This window comes from Puma concolor, chromosome B2 (genome assembly GCF_028749965.1).
Source record: "Puma concolor isolate L17-30 chromosome B2, mPumCon1.1.hap2, whole genome shotgun sequence".
NCBI lineage: Eukaryota > Metazoa > Chordata > Mammalia > Carnivora > Felidae > Puma > Puma concolor.
This window is the reverse complement of record NC_141671.1, coordinates 73,565,804-73,585,542: the sequence shown is the minus strand read 5'-3', so window position 1 is coordinate 73,585,542 and position 19,739 is coordinate 73,565,804. Positions and strand designations below refer to the sequence as shown.

Below are 19,739 nucleotides of genomic sequence, written 5' to 3'. Positions count from 1 at the left end.
CATTCACTTTAGGGGAGATTTTAAAGTTATTTTAAATACATTTAGAACTTGTTGACATTTTAAAACTATTAAGGATTAATGTTCAGCACAACAAAAAGTCATTCAATGATTCCCAGGTAGTTTGCCAATAACTAAAAATAAATTACACATGAGAACAAGCAGCGGCAAGCCACTAGGCAAAAACAACCCATCTTAAATTCTTCTTTTACATTTAAAAGACATAACTGAAAGAAGTGGCACTTATGCTCTTGAGTTATTTCATGTTTGTTCTTTTAGTTCTTGGACATTTAAGAAATCTAAATTTGATTTAGTAAGAATCTTTCCTCCATAGTTCTAATTCCACTGTTACTAATCTTTAAGATTAATTGCATAACATGGTAGTTGACATATTCCCTAAAGTAGCCCAAGTCAGTAATTACACATCCTGGTTGTCATGGAATGACCCCAATTTATGCCTACTGTCCAAATTTGGAAGATAAAATATACGATCACCTTTGTTACACTACTAGGTCAAGTTCTCACTGTCCCTATGACAGGCTTCCTATTCAGGCAACTGGACATGAGAATAGGTGGGAAAGGAAATAACTTTTTAAATAGCTGAACCAATTTCTTTACTTTCTACCAGTTCACCTCTCTTTAGCCTGAGATGGAAGCTGAGACTACGGTCAGTTACTATAAAATTTGTGAACGTTTATTCTTGAGATAAATGTATCCTAATATAGGTGTCGGTTCTATTTGACATACAGATGACCAAAGTCTTCATGAAAACCAAAGAGGAAATCACCTTAAAAATGCTTGACTTGCAAAGAATATGAAAAGATAAATATTACAGGTGATCATACTTTAACTCTACGACACTAAAGAATAAAATAAGTCACTAAAAACAAAGGACTTTAGATTTCATCTATGAAATAGTTATCAATTTTAAAATGTTCTAGACAGTAGAGAGACTGTTGGCTTTGCAGTTGTGAGGCAAAAGACTTTCAACAGACAAAATAGCATCCACTTGATAAGCCCACCCATCCTTCCCTGCAACTCAAGGGAAGCATCTCTATTTGTATAACATGGAATTCTATCCTCTCAGAAAACATTATTTAAAGATTGTTTGTCCCTGAGGAAAGCAACTCACTAGCTGGAAGCAAGTGAACTAAGCCTTGGTTCTAAAAGAATTTTTTTAATAGAGGTAACACAATAATGATGTTAGAGACAACTCTGCTTTATATTATTAAACTAAATGCATCTTCATGAATGAACAAATAATATTCTGTCCCAATTTTGAGTGACAAGGCAAGTAGTAAGAAAAGTCATTCAAAATGAACTTTTCAAGGGCTTAGCAAATTTCTTCAAATAGGATAACCACTAAATGAACATGAGAATTTTTTTTTTTTTTGAGGATGTTTGTTGTGAAGGAAAAAAATTGAAAATTGGGTCTTCTCTCAGGCAAAATAAAAAAAAAACATTTTATGGACTTCTGCTTGTTCTTTTATTTATTTCAGATTTGGAAAGGAATGTCTTTCTTAATTATGTGCCCTAATGATCTCTCTAGTTTCAACTTCAGTAAATTATCCTCTAACAGCATCATTAAAACTACTGTTGGAGGAAATTAACAGCGTAGACAGAAGCATCCCACATAACACCCCATTCCCTTATTCCATTAAAAAAATCACCAGTAAAAAATATACACGCACATACTTCGTACTGATAAATGATTCCCTTTAAAAAGGTGTCACAAATGGTATTAATTCCATACATTTTAAAAAGATCACCTTTGATCAACCATGTGAAAAAGAAAAGCTTTGCCTACATCTACCTTATCCCTCTGCCTTCAACCAATATTACAGGATACTTCCAATTTTTGCCTACTAGGAGGGAGAAGGCTTTCATAAGCACAAACTACCCTGAATAATGCTAGACTGTCCAAGGTGAGAAGAGAATTATAGTTTTGCTGCAAAGATCCATATGTTTGCTGAGGCTAGCATAAAGAAAACTGTCAGGAAAGGCAAGGGGAAAAGAAAGGGAGGGAGGCAAGATGGCAAGAAAGGAGGGAAAAAAAAGATACTCTTGGTCTCTGGTGGGCTAACAAAAGGAATCTGGCCTGCTCACTAATAGGAACCTTTAGCTTCAACCACACTACTGTGGCTCTTGTGACTCTAAATATAGGTTAGTCAAGGTCCTAGTTTTGTAAAATACATGGGTTTTATTAAAATGGATACTGTATTTAATTTATTAGGTAAATTGATAGCTGCATACATAATAAAACATTCCCTCACATTAAAAGACTATTTTATCAGTATTTGTATAATACTTCATTATTTTAATGTACCTGAACTATGTTTTTGGAACTGCCATAGGAAAGCTGGTTTTAATAACACAGGACTGTGTGATGCTGGAATATTATTCACAAAATACATTCAATTTTGTGTGCTATGCACTCGTAGGTAGAAATCGATGCCCAGAAATTTCACGGTTAGAAAAATAAAGCATAAATTTATTGTTGGGGTGCAGAGGAAGGAGACTCTTCAGTAATGAGTTGTAAAGGTAAGGCTAAGTTTCAGTTTCTTTAACTGCTAATATAGAGCTAACCATTGGTATTTTTAAAGGAATAAAGAAGAAAAATGGTGCTAGAAAACTTACAAATATAAGCCATCTCAGGGAAAACCAAGGTTATGTCTTTCTGATCCAGAAAGTACTCAAAACACAGGCATGGGGTGGGGTAGGGAGCACCTGGCTGGTTTAGTCGGTCAAACATGCAACTCTTGATCTCAGGGTTGACTTCGAGCCCCACATTGGGTGTAGAGATTACTTAAAAAGAAAATCTTAATTAAAAAAAAAATAGGCATGGAGAGTATTTTATAACATCTGTATTCTAAGCTAGGAATATAAAATTGGTGCAGTGAAGAAATGCAGAAATGTAATTATTAAGAGGGTAAAATAATCCTACCAAAAGAAAGGAAATAATCAGGACTTGTTTTAAACAATGATACAACTATAATTGTGGATGATATAAATAAGGATATGGATTTTGAAATGTTAGTCATCTCAAGGCACTTCTTAAAACATAAATATTTAGACCTTCTTACGAGAATAGTTATGAATTCTACTTCTCACCTAATAATTTTGATAAAGAAAATTCGTGTAATATAAAACTACCTTAACTACCTTTAACTACCTTAAATAGTAAATATCATTATATGGTCCTTTAAAGGATTAAAACAGAAAAGTGTGTCTCTTCAAGTAGATCAAGAATAAAAAATAAAGTACCTTCTTTAATGTCACTTGAAAGAAAATAATCAAATATTCAACATTTCCCCAAATGCAAATTTTCAGACATTCTGCAAATTAAAACATCTCTAACACTTTCATTAATTTTGATAGATTTAAAAATCAAAACAATTATAAACTAGATGATTTCTGCCTATAACTTTCATTTTCAACTGCTTGTTTTTGAGGTAAGTGTTGATTTTAACTCGTCTTAATTTTCACAAGTGTTTGGATTCAAGCTGAGCAGAAAATTCATTAGCAGTAGTTAATCTTCATTTTAATGTCTATTTTAAACTCAAGCATGTTTTGGTGAGCTGTGAACTCATTTATGAAGAGAGATGATGGCCCTTGTAACAAAGCATAAACTAATTTGAGCTGTAAATTTAATTACACTAAATTACCGAAATAAAATGAGCTTTCAACAACAGCAACTTTACTGCCCACCAAGAAGCATGACGAACTAGCTGAGAAATTTTGTTCTGTCTCCAAGAGCCAACCCAGCCCCTTATTGTTTGTGAATACAATGCTGACAAAACATACCTAAAATTTCTTGACAAATTTAATATGCTTCTCCACATTTGCCTCTGATGTTACAAGGTGGCCGAGAGAGTTGGCCAGGTCATGAATAGATTCTCTGCTGTCTCTCACTTACAAAATTTTAAATAATTTTATTTTAGTTTGAAAAATCTTAAGATTATACATATTTTAAAAGAAAAACTATTTCACACCAAATAAGGAAATGAAATATTTTCAATCAATTATAATTTTCTTTGAGGCTACAACCAGATCTTCAAGAATTGCTCTGAAAGTAAACTACAACTCTTTAGGTGTTAAAATATAACTTAAAGGTACCAAATCAAAGAAATCACTCTAACTTTTTTTTTTTTTAGTTTTATTTTTTAAGGGAGCACAATTCAACTTATAGGAAGTCACTGTAACTTTCAAAAGAAAGTAATGCTTTTCTATAAAGAATTTATATTACTCATTAAAGAGTCTATTCATTCTAGGAAACTTCACCGGTAACTATATAAAAGAAAATGTCTTTTTTAGCCTCACTAGAGAATTATGAGGATTAAAAAAAAAAAAAAAAAGTATCACCAGCTTATTCAAAAGAAATGAGGACACAAGTAGAAATGTGAAGAACACCAGTACATGATATCAGTGGTCATTTTGGAAGTTAACTCATAAACAGAACAAATCTCTTGGGGGTGCAGGGGCAGTCAACAAATTGGGGTGTAGGTATACAAAAGGCAACAGTCCAATCTAGCAGTTTTCATGACTGGCGATTTCTGTATACAACACAAACCAGCAAGATATCATTCTTCTTCAAAGAAATTGCTAACAGCAGTGATGCTGAGGGGCAAAAAATTCATTTAATCATCTGAGTGCCTGCTTAGCATCAGGCATGGTTCTAGCCACCAGGCTGGCAGATGTGAACAAGCCAGACATGGTCCTTAAGCTCATGAAGCTTGCCTTCTCCTGGGCAAGAAGGGCACTACACAAATTAACAAGCAACCTACAGACAGTTCAAGGGCAATGAGGACAGTAAAACAGAGTAATGTGATGGGGAAATCTCTGGGGTGGACAGCCACTATAGAGGGGACATCTGGGAGAGCCTTTCTGAGGAGATGCTAGCTCAAAATTGAGGCTATTGGGGAATCCACATACTCCTTTAAATAACGTCTACCTCATGATTAAGGACTACACATTTATAACACAACCCTTTACTTTTCACATTTCTTTTCAAACATTCCAGCAGTTACTTTTTCCCATCCAACTGGCAGATCAGTCTGTCTTAAGCAGGATGGACAGGAGTGGTCTTGGGACATCACCAAAAGGACACAACAAAATGCTAACCAGAGGTTACAAAGAAAGGGAGAAAGGAGGGAGGTACGTAATGAATGTGTCTTTGAATTCAAAGGGGACTACTTCTGTCAGGGAAAATATTAAGGATTGTGTGAGAAAAACTGGAGTACTTTATCATTACCCAGAAAGATGGAATGTGGATGATCTTTCTTCTGACTGGCTCACAGCCAAAAAGATTTCAAAAAGAATGACAGCAATCTTTTGTAAAGCTAATACCAAAAGGAGGGAGAGAAAATAAGCAGGATTTCCAATGTTAGTCTCAGTATCACTAACCAATTAACATAGGAAGATTAAATAATCTGAATATCTCAATATAATGCTGCTTTCACTTTTATGATGAGAGCAATAAATCATATAGGCCATACATGTGAGGGACGGAACTAATCTGCAGAATAACTTAATCTATGTAAGTAGGGTTTCCTGGTTTTAAAACTATCTCAGTTTACAAATCTGAGTAGGTAGCCACGATCACTAAGGACAGCAGCTCCCCAAACACAAATGTACATGATTATGGAACCAAGTCAAAGTAAAGTACTATGATATTTTAAAAATCAAATTTATGAGCAAACATGGGCTTTCTTACTTAAAACAATTTAGCAAGAATTGGAAGATTTACTATGACATGTATTAGATACATCTAACTACAATAAAGCTTTTAATTACTATAAATGATATCTGTACATAGGAAATGAGGAAATTATTAGGAAGAATATATAAATAAAAAAGTTACATTTTATACATTTTTTTCCCTTATACCTAGATATACATGTTGTTGATTTTTTTTCTTTCCACAAAGCTGGGCAAGTAAAAACACCTGTAGGCTTGCATAATGAGTTTTTCATTTAATGTTATATCCATAGAAATGCTGTCAACTATTCTTTTAACAATTTTAATAAATCTGTAACATTCATCCCATGGATAAACCATAGCTTGTTCAACTATATTCCTGTTTCATTAATATTATTCTCAGTATTTTCTTATCATATGGCTGGCACTGAGAAAAAAATGTCCTTACACTCTTTGGTATGGAACTCCAAAGTGAGGGTTTCTGGAATTACTCAGTCAGAGAATATGCACACTTTGAAGAGTCTCAACAGACATTCCCAAACTGCTTTCCTAAAAGAGCAATCCATTTTTAGACTTGTGCTGCACCATCTCAACACTAAATACAATTTATTTTTAATCAGCACCATTCTTATTAGTAACAAATGACAGTTATCTCATTTTTGAAATTTACATTTTTAGTCATAAGTGGCATATATTTTCTTTTTTCTTTTTTTTTTATGTTTTTATTTTATTTTTGAGAGGGAGACAGAGTGCGAGCAGGGAAGGGCAGAGAGAGAGGGTGACACAGAATCCAAAGCAGGCTCTAGGCTCTGAGCTGTCATCACAGAGCCAAACACGAGGCTTGAATCCATGGACTCTGAGATCATTGTCAGAGCCGAAGTCAGACGCTTAACCAACTGAGCCACCCCTGCGCCCCAAGTGGCATATATTTTCATCTTTGCCGGCCACTAATAGTTCTAAAAAAAAAAACAATCTGTCTCTGACCTTTGAAATAAAGGTACTATTAGCTTCCTTATTGATATTTAAGAATGTTTAATATAATATTAATTTTTTATGTGCCTCAACACTGACCTAGTTGTCATTCTTTTTTAAATTGTGCTTGTTTTCTTTACTTTATGCAAATATATTAATCTATGACAACATGGTGGGTAATTGTTGCTTTTTAAATTTCTGCTCAAAATCTTCTTACCCATCTTAATATCAGTTATTTTCTACATTTTCCTTTTAGATTGTGTAGGGTTTTTCTCTTTTTTTTTTCTATTTTTTAAAATTTTATTTATTTTGAGAGACAGAGAGAAAGCACGAGTGGGAGAGGGGCAGAGAGAGGGAGAGAGAAAGAGTCCCAAGCAGGCTCTGCACTGTCAGTGCAGAGCCTGATGCAGGGCTCAGTTCCACAAACCATGAGCTCATGACCTGAGCCAAAATCAAGAGTCGGATGTTTATCCAACTGACACCTAGGTGCCGCTCTTTCTAAGTCCATTTAGGGTTTATTAGAAAAGTAGAAAGCAAAGGGCATGTTTGAGAGATGTTTAAAACTCAACGCTACATGGGATGGAGAGGTAAGGGAGAAGACGAGGATGAAGAGGCAGTGAGGGAGTGGGGTTCAAATGGAGAAAAATGGCTTTCTATGTTGAGTGAATAGCATTTAGAGATGGATTTCTACTTTATGCTTCTCCCTTTTATTTATTAAAAGTCATGTTTCTTAAAGTCATGTTTCCTTGTTTCAAGTCTTCCCCACTCATTTACTCACCAGACCAAATATAACACAGCCACCATCCTGGCTACCACCCTACATTCATCAACATCACCAAGGTCTTCAGTTACCAGTGTCTTCCAGTTACAACCATCAGTCTTTAGCTAATTTAATAATGTTGACTACATACACTATGGTGAAATTCTCCATACTTGTTTTCTGTAATGGCTTTTTTCTACTCCTTTCTCTCTGACCACTCCATCTCATACTCCTTGACAGCTTTTTCCTCTCTTCCTCTTAAATGTTGATGTACCTGGGGACTTCTTTAGAAACTTCCCCTGTGATCATAACCATACCCATGACCTCAGCCATCACCATAAAATGATAAATCATTAATCTTTTCCTACACCTTAGATTCTCTTCTGGGCTGAAGACACACTTTTTCATCCTCATCTCAGATTCTACAAGTCCAAAATGAATTCATCATCTTCCACAAAAGATATGCTTACACCTGTTTTCCAATGAAACTGCACCTCCATTCAAAAATCATCCAACCTAGAAACCAAGCTAAGCCTTATTCTTAACTCCTGCCTGCCTCTGTCACTCACCTCAGTTCCTTCACTGCTCATGTCTCATCAGTCAACAAGTCTCTTTCAAATTCCCCGTTTTAAAATTCACCTTTCTCTACAACACCACTCTCATGCCCTTGATTAGAAGACCCTCAAATCTTTCATTTAAATTACTCAAATAGTTCCTTTGTTAATCTCTGTGACTTCCTGTCTCAGCCCTCACCATAGGTCCTCAACACAAGTGCCAAAGAGTCTTTCCTTTCTAAATTGCAAATCCTTCTAAGTTAATTCCTGTTTAAAATCCTATTATACCCTTTTACATTAAATAACGAAAGTAATTGTGACCACCATTTTACTACTACAGATGGTCCCCAACTTACCATGGTTGAATTTGCACTTTTTCAACTTTATGAATGGTGTGAAAGTGATACACCTTCAATAGAAACTATACTTCGAATTTTGGATTGTGATATTTTTCTGGGCTAGTGGTACAATATTCCTCCTGATGCTGGGCAGGGCTGTGAGCTGCAGCTCCCAGTTGGCCAGGAATCACGAAGGGGAACAACCCATACACTTAGAAACATTCTAGTTTGCACTTTCAGCACAGTACTCAATAAGTTAGTTACATGAGATATTGAATACTTTGTTACAAAATCGACGTGTGTGTGTGTGTGTGTGTGTGTGTGTGTGTGTGTGTGTGTGTGTGTGTGTGTGATGATCATGCCCAGCTGCAGACTAATATAAGTGTTCTAAGCATATTTAAGTTAGGCTAGGCTAAGCTATGATGTTCAGCAGGTTAGGTATATTAAATGCATTTTTCAGTTACAATATTTTCAGCTTACAGTGAGTTTATTGGGACATAACCCCATAAAGTTAAGGAAGAGCTGTATTTCCTACTTGCCAGGAAATTTGTGAGGTGTGGTTTTTTTTTTTTTTTAACGTTTTATTTATTTTTGAGACAGAGAGAGACAGAGCATGAATGGGGGAGGGGCAGAGAGAGAGGGAGACACAGAATCGGAAGCAGGCTCCAGGCTCTGAGCCATCAGCCCAGAGCCCAACGCGGGGCTCGAACTCACGGACTGCAAGATCGTGACCTGAGCTGAAGTCGGCCGCTTAACCGACTGAGCCACCCAGGCGCCCCTGTGAGGTGTGTTTTAAATAAATTATATAGGAGAACTGAAATTTATTATCTATGGGAGCTGGCTCTACTCTGTCATCTTTTTCCTCCATGCAAAAACAAAGTCCTTAGTATTACATATAAGATTCTTTAGGGTCTAAACCATACCAACTTCTTGATCCTTACCTGGTGCTATAGCCTCATATACTACTCTTCAACCATAACCAAACCACTGAAATTGCTAGAAAATCAAATAGTTTTCCTGCCTCCGTATTCCTTCTGCCTAGAACCACCACTGACCTTCACTCACAGGGTCATACTCATCCTCCAAGAGTTGACTCAGCTTGAATATGGGTTGGGTGAGTAAATTTTTTATAATCCCATAGTCCTCAGAATATTTCTCTATCTAATCATGTACCTTTGAATAACTATCTGTTTAGCATCTATTTTTGCTACTAAATTTGTGTCACAAAACAAGAACTCCATTTCTTGAATGAAATGCCCAAATTAAGGCTGTGCCCAAAGCACTCAATAAAGTGTGGTTGCAAGAATTATCATTCAGGAAGTGGCCAGTAGGACAGTACTTTGGAGTCACATAAAGATGTGAGAGATATTACTGGAAACATTGGTTTGGGCAGATGAAGATCTTCAGTGTCAACATAAAGATCTTACTTCTATAGCCCAAGAAGACCCATTGGAGGTGTTCAAACAGAGGATGCACAAAATTTGATGTGTTTTAAGGAAACAGTAAATAGTAATCTGATAAGATGTGAGAGGCTGAGGGGCAGAGATAAATAACAAGACAATTTAAAAGGTCCCGAAAGAGTTGAGGAAAAATAAGAGTTCATTTTGAGATAAGCTGATTTCCAGAAACTGGAGGATATTCATGTGCTAATGCCCACCTTTTCTCAGTCTCATGTTAAAAATCCTTACACATACACCATTTTATCATACAAATTTCTTATCACTAGCAAAACTAGCATGAAGTTGAAATTTTTAGTCTAACACTCAAAAGGCAGAATAAGTCCTGAAGGATTTCATTTTTGAAAGTTTCAAGAATAGCCACCCAAAGGTTGGGATTGCCCAAGAAAGAATAGGGAGAGGAGGGCTAAAGATGGAGCCTTGGCCACATTTATACTACTGAGCAAAGGAGAAACAGACACTGGCATGATCAGGGGAAGGAGGAGGACCACCACATGTAACCTGGTTATAACTACAAATAGTGAAGCAGTGGCCCTGGCCATGATGTATCCCTGGAAAGATTTAGTCTTTGGTTCATATCTATGGCCATAGAAACTGTTTGCTGAACACTGAACAGGCTTCCAGGCAAAGTTCCATGTTAAAGAAGGCCATCCTATATCTGAATACTCTATGTTAAGCTGCTTTTCTGATGCTCTGGCTCCATCTAAATAGATTTTAATGCAGAAGTACATTTCTCCTGGATGTTATATCCGTTGTTGTTGGCAAATGCATCATTGGTTAAAAATATAAATTAAAAAATTAAGGTTATAAAATTGCAATAAACTATTCATCAAATTACTACTCTGACAGCTTTCTCTGATAACTCTTACTTTGTAACATCATAATTTTAATATAACATTTTCCACAATGATAAAAACTCAAGACCATTTAGGAGTTTTTCCCTCTTCAGATTGATGTTTTTAAACAGAGTGTTCATAAATTTGGTAGTAATAACAAGTTTATTTTAAAAAATCCTTCTGTATAACCCTTTCTAGCACGAAACAGTAAGAAAAGAAAAATTCCTTTATTTGAAATCATGAAAGTTTCCGTTTACACAGTGATTTGTGTAAACCCTATAAAAATCCTCTCAAACTATTAGAATATGATTACCTTAAAAATATATGTCAGTATGCACGATTTCTGAGTTCTTATTCTAGGAAAAGAGACCGCACAGAAAGGATGGAACAATGGTATGGAAACTTACCATCCTCTCCAATTGGACTCTTTATTGCAGACTTATTGCTTCCATGTGTTAAAAAAAAAAAAAATTCAAACCTTTAAGCCAACCCCAATCCCTAAAATTTTTGGCGCCCATATTAAGCATTGAATCCAGAAGAAAAAAAATTATCACAAGCCTATCAGAGTCAAGATTTATTTCATCATGATGGGAATGTGTTAGAAATTAATAATAAAGGTTGGTTTCTACAAGGCTAAAGAAATTATACTATTTAAAGCTACTCAAATACCATGAATTACTTGGCCTTAATATTTAAATAAATAATGCCTATTTTGAACATTGCATTCTAGAGCATATAATATAATTAGAGGAATATTAAAGTGGATAAGGTTAACACATTTCTTTTTGCAAAGGAATGATTTTTTTTTTTAACCTGAGGTTACATGAAGCTGAGGAATACAAACATCACACATAATTAATTTATATAATTCTCTGAAACAATGAAATCTTTGCTCAAACTACACTGTGAGGTCAATGAACCACCTAAACTGTTGTCTTTGTGCTTTTCTACAAATCAGGGTGCACAATGGAATGCATACCTCCCTAAAAGTAGCACATCTCCAAGTTTCAGTATGTGTCAAATGAAAGAAGGAAAAAGTTCCCTCACCCTCAAAGTGAGAACAGATGGGAATGTAAAATTAGATGGGAAGAGACAGGGAAGCTTTGGATGATGGACCAAGAAATCTTCCCCAGCGGGGAAGCCAAATACACCAGACCTCAGTTTGTTCTGCCTCTTAGTTAACATCCAAATTAAATCCAATAGGAATGCAAAGCAGTTCTTAGATTCGATGCATTGGTTTTGATTTCCGTAAGCGTTCATATAAATTTCACGAAGAAGCTATTGACAAACATGTTCTAAAAATGTTATGTCTAGTCACTTCTGTGAGTTTAACATTACTTCATACTAAGGCTGTTAACAATGAATACTTTTTTAAGAAAATAAAATTTTCTTTATGAAAAAGAGGCAACAGGCACGAACAAACTTAAGATGTGGACAATGAATTCCTTGTATGATGGAAGAGTATCTGCCGTAAATTGAAAAGTTATGTAAATAAAGTATGAATACATTTCATATTCATTCTTTTCATATTTTATCTGTAGAACAACAACAAAAAACCTTTAATAGTAATGCCAGCAATATACTTCCTATACCTAGCAGAAAAAAATGTTCTGTTGATATTCAATTTTATATAGTATGATCTAATTTTTCTATCTAAAAATACCAACCATACACTTAAAAGAGTATTCTAAAGTGCTGTACTGCCTTCAGTATTTTTTTTATTTTTAATATGGGTAATAATTCAAATTTAAGGGAAACAAAATGGTGCTCTCAGATTTGAACATATTTAAAAACAGTAGTTTTATTGTTAATCCTCATTCTCTGAAAACACTATAATATTAAGAGCAATTTTGTATAAGATTAACCATGACCTTTTGAAGTACCGGAGATCTTCCACAAACTAGTGCTTGTGGAGCAGATGTGTGTGTGTATATGTGTGTGTGTGTGTGTGTGTGTGTGTGTGTGTGTGTGTGTGCGCTCACTTTTACATAAAATTTACATTCGTTGATAAAACAATGAGAATAACTCAGTATTTTAATCAATAGTGCTCAAAATTTATAGATCATTCTCATCCATAGTTTCAGACTTGTTTTCCAAGACAACAATGAAAAGTTCTCTGTGTACCTTTTCCCTGCTGTCCCAGAAAATTGGCTTTCAATATCTTAACCCTGCTTTGTCTTTTTTTTAACCTTACATTGTAGTTTATACGACAAAAAGAAATATGGAAATATGAATCATTCCAAGTGGTGAAAGTAAGTGCATGTCACACTTAAGTAATTTCAGTTTAAATCATCCAAGGCCCTGGTAACAGGATGTAGGTTTCACTTGTAACAGGGAACGAGGCCTCCCATAAAAAAAGATGCTCAATATAGTACACTGCATTTAGCTGCATATGTGCGTGAAACAATTACGGAAAAGTAGATTTTATCATTCAGACATGCAAATTATATGCAAATTATATGCAAATCTCATTACCAACAACAACAAAACCTCTCAAGGTGTCTTTATTCCCCCTCTCTTATCAATACATAAAAGCCACAATCGGCAAACATTTGGGGATACTATGTTGATATATTTTATTAAAATTCATTTTCCATACTTTCCATTTGTGCAAATAAAATGTGAATAAGCAAAAACACCTGTATTTTCAAATTCATCCTCATACTAATAAATCTAAATACTAATTCCCCAAAACATCAAATGCAGACCCCTCTACATCATTGCCTTAATTCATTTTGTGGTTGGTTGGTTGAATGATTTTAACATGGAAAACAGAACATTTTATAATAAATTTAAAACTTCTATCTTCCTCCTGGGATTCGGGGAAACCTTGAATAAACAGTGCATATGCACACACTCAACATTTGCTCCAGACTCCTGTCCTAGCTCCAGACCTTCCACTCTCTTTTTAAACTGGGTAAGTGAAATGCACTCTGGATGACAAACACGAGTGTGTGAAAGGGACAGGGTCAGATGAGGTCATGATTTCTCAGACTGTAGACTGCAGACACCTATGGGCATATTCTTGGGAGTCTGAGAGGGTTACAAGGTGTCTTGTTGTCTTCATGTTATGATACAAATATAATTATATTTTGGATAATCTCATTCACAACTTTTACCACCAATTATTATCAAGTAATTTCAGGATCTGGTCTTAACACAGCGGTTATGATCTTGTTCGTGTTAGCTTTTTGCAATGACTTTGTTTAACTCGTGATACGATGGTCCTCAAACTGAAATTCACACATATATTCTTGAGACCTGACATTTTTCTGGGAACACAAGTCCACACGTTATTCAAGACCGACAGACACTAAATTAGGTGATCTTTCTAATTCCTTTCCAGTCTGAAAAATATGTTACACTTACTGCAGCTTACTAATAATTTATGGAGATCAAGCTTAAGCACACTTAGAGAAATTGAACTTCACAAGAGGAGTTATAATTTCTAATTCTGTGTTGTACTTGTTTTCTTTTTATATTTAAAAATGAAATTTTTGAGATAACACTATGGAATTCAGTGAGCAAAATGAATAAGGCTATGAGATCAAGATTCTATTAGCAAGTCACAAGCATTTCAAATGATTTACTGGACTACATATTGACTAGGAGTCTGAAAATTCCAGTTTCTTTTTCCAGTTTTGCCTCTGACTTGAAATAGCATATTGGTATTAGGGTGATTTGTTCTTGCACCCCCATTTTTTTTACAAAGTTAGTACATTATGTTACTCAATGAATAAAATGTACAATACCAGGCACTCATGTTATATAATGATAAGCAACAGTATGCCTCAAATTTTAATTTATATAATAAATAAAAAAACAAATCTGCAAACTCAAATATTTGCTTTCCTTAATTCCGTTAGTGACAATATATAACATATAAAAATAGCAGTATAATTTTTTACTATAAATTACAGATTATGTCAATCTAGTTTTATAAACATTCATTTAAATTTGCTTCATTTAATTTTAAAGTGCTTACAATGTCGGCAATTTGCACTTAAAGATAATTTATTGGTAGAAATCATTGTTTACTGATTAAAAGCTTAACCTATAACAACTTATCATTATTCATATATCATAACTTTATATCAAAATTTTAAACCACATACACTTAAAGGAATTCTCAACTTACATGTATCTTAACAACAGAATCATCTGAACACCAGTAAAGAGAAGTAAAATGTTTGCAAACTGTAAAGATATTCTGAATTTTAAAAGCATATACTTTATATTTAAAATTGTTATTCAATTTTTAATTTAAAAAACTCGGAAAAATGAAACTTATTTAAATCATCTTAATTTCCTATCTGTGAGATAAATGCAAACAAATATTTTAAAGAAAACTCCTCCATAAAGCAGTATATGGGAAAATTTGCTGCAGTTTAACTGAATTTTTTTTAAAAAAGAAGGTTTTAAACCATTTCTAAAGCGTGGCTAATAGCATAACATAATATGATTATTAATTAAACTAATTAAATTAATTATTGATTTTTGAAATTATTTATTGAATTTATATTATTACCTTTTGATAGATTCATCTTTTTTAAGGTGAATGCTGTGAAAATCAACATATTGCATAAAAAGCTTAAGTTTTATCAAAAAAGAAATACCACATTCGGATTTAAAAGTTTTCATTTCCTGTTATCCTAGCAGACAGAACTTACATTTGTTTTGTAAACTCACTTCAAACTTTCTTCTTCCTATAAAAATTTCAGTTTTTATTACTTCAAGATTTCTTTTCCAGAAGATGTAATTAGACCACTAACTAACTAAAGGACAGTGGAGTCAAATGGAAAACATGCATTTCCAAAAAGTGCATATATCGTGATAAGTAACTTTTTTCTTGGAATTGGCAAATACCATCGCACGAATGTTAAAATCAGTGCCAAGAAGTGACTCTACCTGAACCGTAGAGCTGATCTCCGACGCAAAGCCGCCTGTCAAGGGAGCCTCGTGACTGATTAGCAGTCGCCCTGTTTTGATCACAGACTGGAAAAGAAAGGGGAAATCTGATGTTGAAGAGAATACATGTTTTCAAGTATACGATGGCAGTTTTGATTAAGGAATAAAAACAACTGATTTCAGTCCAGTAAATAATTTAAAATTAATAATACAATTTTATGCCAAGGAAGTTAAAACTCTCTCACACTGGACAGTCATTTGGTACTTGCATTGTTACAAAATTTTTCAATATAGTTTCTAATCCTACTACCAAAGAAAAATGAGATTTGTAATCTTGTCATCAAAAATGCATTCCATTATAAAATACTTTTGTGTTACAAACATAATTACTGTATTTCACACTGTCATCTCAAAATCATTTTTTCTTCATATTGCTTTAGGAATCAAAGTGATTTTTTTTGGTTCATTTTGGGGTGTATTTGCAATATAAATAAATAGCCTTTGAAAATATTATTTTGTGGAAAAGGAAAACACAAAAATAGCATGTAAAAGCTGCACTGCAGGAAAAACTCAAGCTCCTAGATATTTAAGGAAACTGAGCAGGAAGAAATCCCTGCAGAAGTAAAAGCGTTATAACCATTTCTGTCCCTGTGCATTAAAACCTGGTTAATGACCACAACTCTATTTTAACATAGGAAATGTCACAAACAATAAAGATATATTCTCAATACCGGCTCACTGTGGTTGCTCACACAGCATGATATACTCTGTACAATAATAAATCAAAAAGAATAGCTATGATATCATAGCAGGATGCCAGCTGTGTTGGAAGGTAAAAAATATTAAAATCAACAGCAAGTTACTGCTTAAAATACGTTGAATAATTACATGTTACCAAAGGGGTAATTTTCCTCTACACGTCTAATAATTTGATAACAACTTTCTTAAATTCTACATTAATATTTTGCGAATATGAAATAAGATCTTCCAAGCAAAAATATGTACATAAACTAAAAGATTTCCTTCATTCTAAGCAATTAGAGTTTAAAGTCTTAAAAGTATGCAACCATTTCAGTCAGCAGATGTTAAACCCTAAGATATGGCCAGTAGCCATGATAAAAATAAGTTATTGTATATACTGAGTAAATAGTGACTTAAGAACATAAAATTTTATGGACACCTTAATGAATACCATCCCCACCCCCAGTGAAATGCTAACCTTGGGATACTGCTACTTGGATTTTATGACCGTGATTAATTATGCCATTTACGAAAGTCACAAATTTCAACGCACCTGGTTAGGAATATACAGAGACAAAAACAGTCCACAATCATGAAAAAACAAATGTGTTCTCAAAGTACTCTTTAAAAGGAGTGCTGATCTACCAATGAGAAGAAGCAGATTTGACAATTAAACCTTTCTTATTGCTCTGAAACTCAGAAATCTGCCAATGCCTAAGTGTCCAGAGATGACCTCGTTAAAATCCATCCCAGCTAGAGGATGCATCTCAAATCTCCAGGAGGTAGAAATGAGACACTTCTATAAAAATGCTACTGTTACCTTAGACCTCCACACAACAGATTTGGTGTTTTTTATTTGAGCTGAGTCTCATGCAAGATCAATGACAGCCTTCAGAATGATCCCTGGAGGCTGATAACCAACCAGGGCAGACAGCGTGGCTTCCTAAAGCCTGCAGAATGTAGTGGGAAACTAAGCACAGATGTAGCCAGAACAAAAATCTCCAAGTCCAGAGACCATCTGAGTGTCCTTCAGCAGGAGAAAGTCTAGATAAACCAAGCTATAGCAATATAGTTGGGTATTATACAGTCATGAAAAAGACTGAGGACATGGAAAGAGGCCTATGGTAAATTAATTGGTAAAATCAGCAAACTGCAGAGCAATATAATTTCATTTTTACAAAAGACAAAAAAACAAATAAACAAAAAAACCCAATTACCACAGCAGTGGGACACCAATAAAACTAGCTGTATGTACTGAGTCAACTTGTGTAAACAGTCTAGAGGGATTCATTCTGAACTACCAAAACTTGTTCCTCCTAAAGAGTGACAGTGAAGGAATTGTTGGGAAAAGGCTTTTGTATTTCACTTTATGTAAAAAGTATTTTTATATTATTGAAAGTATTCTCAATAAGTCATAAATAAAGGTAAAGCCCTTGAATTAATGGTGAAGGCAACAAGTACTTGCTATGTTATAGTCATAATCTCCTCAAAAAATGTAACAATGTGTTTTGGGGTTTTTTTTAATGGCACTTTGGAGTAGCTTCACATACAAGGAAACCCTAAGGTCCCAAACTCCAGCAGCAAATAGGCACACTAAAAACACAGGGATTCAGCCTTCCCTTGTCAGTCTCTGTGTGATATGCTCCATGTCAGGATTATATCCAGCTCACCTCCTGACCCTCAAACTGTTGGATCCTAGACAGCACGGTAAATCAGCTATTAGTATAGGAGGAAACAGAATTCTTCAGCACCTCCGTATGTGTGTTATGTACATGCATGTTCTTAGATCAGGAGTTATGCTGACAGTTACAGAAGAAATTCTAGAAATTTCTAAAACACCAAGAGCTAAAGGGTAGACACAACAAAAAGTAATAACACTGTGAGTTTATGGAAATTATTATGGTATACAAACCAGAGGGAGACAGTGTGGCAGGAAGAGAAGACAGAAATATGGTAATCATAAACAACTGGTTGTCCTGCAAGTTGCTATGTGCTAGGCTGTGAGCTGACCATTTTAGATTGATTACTTAATTTAATTTGGAAAGCACCTAAGTTTCATTTTTGCTTCCTAAAATCAACTCTGACATCTGAAAAGTATTAAAATGTTTAAAATAAAATTACATCAAATTTCTGAAAACTGCCAAAATTTAGAAGTCACATTGATATTGTCAAAGTCTTATCATCAAAGAATTAGCATATATTATTAAAGATTAGTCTATAAATGCATTTCAATAATTTTGTAAGATATAAATAAATTCAGCTTGGTATGTTCTTTTTTATCATTTGCAGTTTTAATTTACTAGAATTTATGATGATTGGTTTTTTCTATACTTTTGGAAATTATTAACACTTTGCTAATACTCTGATGAGATCATTACAAATCTAGAAAATTGGACAGTGTTACGCTATTCTTTGTGATTCAATTAGATATTCTGATTAAATTGCATATTTTTTGTCAACTTTAACAGGCATTTAATTTTCATACATTTAAGCACAATGGTACACAACTGCCAAGTCATACTGCTAGCCAAATTTAGTATTTTGATATATTTAGTAAACACTAATATGGTGCCTTTCAACAGGGACAGCTGTTAACCTTTTTAAAATAACCATAAATATAAATACTAATAATACTTTAAAATTCATTTTCTTTAGAAGAAATGTTTAAAGTTTCAAGTTTTCTTCTGAGATAAACCTATTTCACCACTTGAAAAAAATTTAAGAGAGTTTAAACAACTTTTCAATATGAAAAGCTAAACCTATCAGAGCCAGGAAAGATCACGTAAGGCTGGATTTTCCAGTATCTGCTTCTTCAACTTTCTGCCACTAAGACCTGCTCCAGGATTCTGGCCTCAGGCAGATGGAGCACCAGTGAGTTAGAGGCAACAAATGGCACCAGGGAAAGCTAAGCCAATTAAAGACCAGGGCTGTGAATAACTGTTCTCCGTATCCCCTACCTCTCAACAAAAGGGCTTTGTTCCCTATGGCTCCAGAAGATTTGTCAAGAAAACTTTAAAAGCAATTCTGAAAGGCTAGGAGGAGTAAAATAGCCTGTGGCTGCTAAGTCTGTTAGTACTGGTTGGCCCTGGATTTCTCTCATGGAGTCTCACTTTCTCACTATTTCAGTTAGCCATCCTCTCCCCCAGGGCACCAGCAGCAGCGTATCATAAGAGGAATTATCAGAATTTCAATACCGAACACTCAGCAAGGTTGCCTACAGCAGACAGATCAAGACACCTCTGTTCTGATGGAACCCTGGCGATGCCTTGTTCCTGGTCTGACTGTTCCATGATGTGTTCCTGTTGTACTTCTTCTACCCGGACGTCATTACAAATGGCTATCACTTCAAGTTCTCTACGCAGGATACCTAGTACGATGCTCAGAATATGGCAGATGCTTCAGAAAAGTTAATTAGATAAAAACCTATTATAAAATAATTTCATTATATTAAGTATGTCCTCCGGTGATTTACTGAAGCT

The 19,739-nt window shown here is 34.5% G+C and overlaps 1 protein-coding gene across 2 annotated transcripts in view; it reads right to left on the bottom strand.

Annotated features, from left to right (window-relative positions):
• The window catches only part of BCKDHB (branched chain keto acid dehydrogenase E1 subunit beta), a 210,429-nt gene that overhangs the window by 51,800 nt on the left and 138,890 nt on the right, over positions 1-19,739 (bottom strand). For both annotated transcript variants that reach the window (XM_086707298.1, XM_025925297.2), the window contains exon 9: positions 15,520-15,606. In XM_086707298.1, the coding sequence (XP_086563424.1) occupies positions 15,520-15,606 (87 nt within the window). The remainder of the gene's footprint in view (positions 1-15,519; positions 15,607-19,739) is intronic.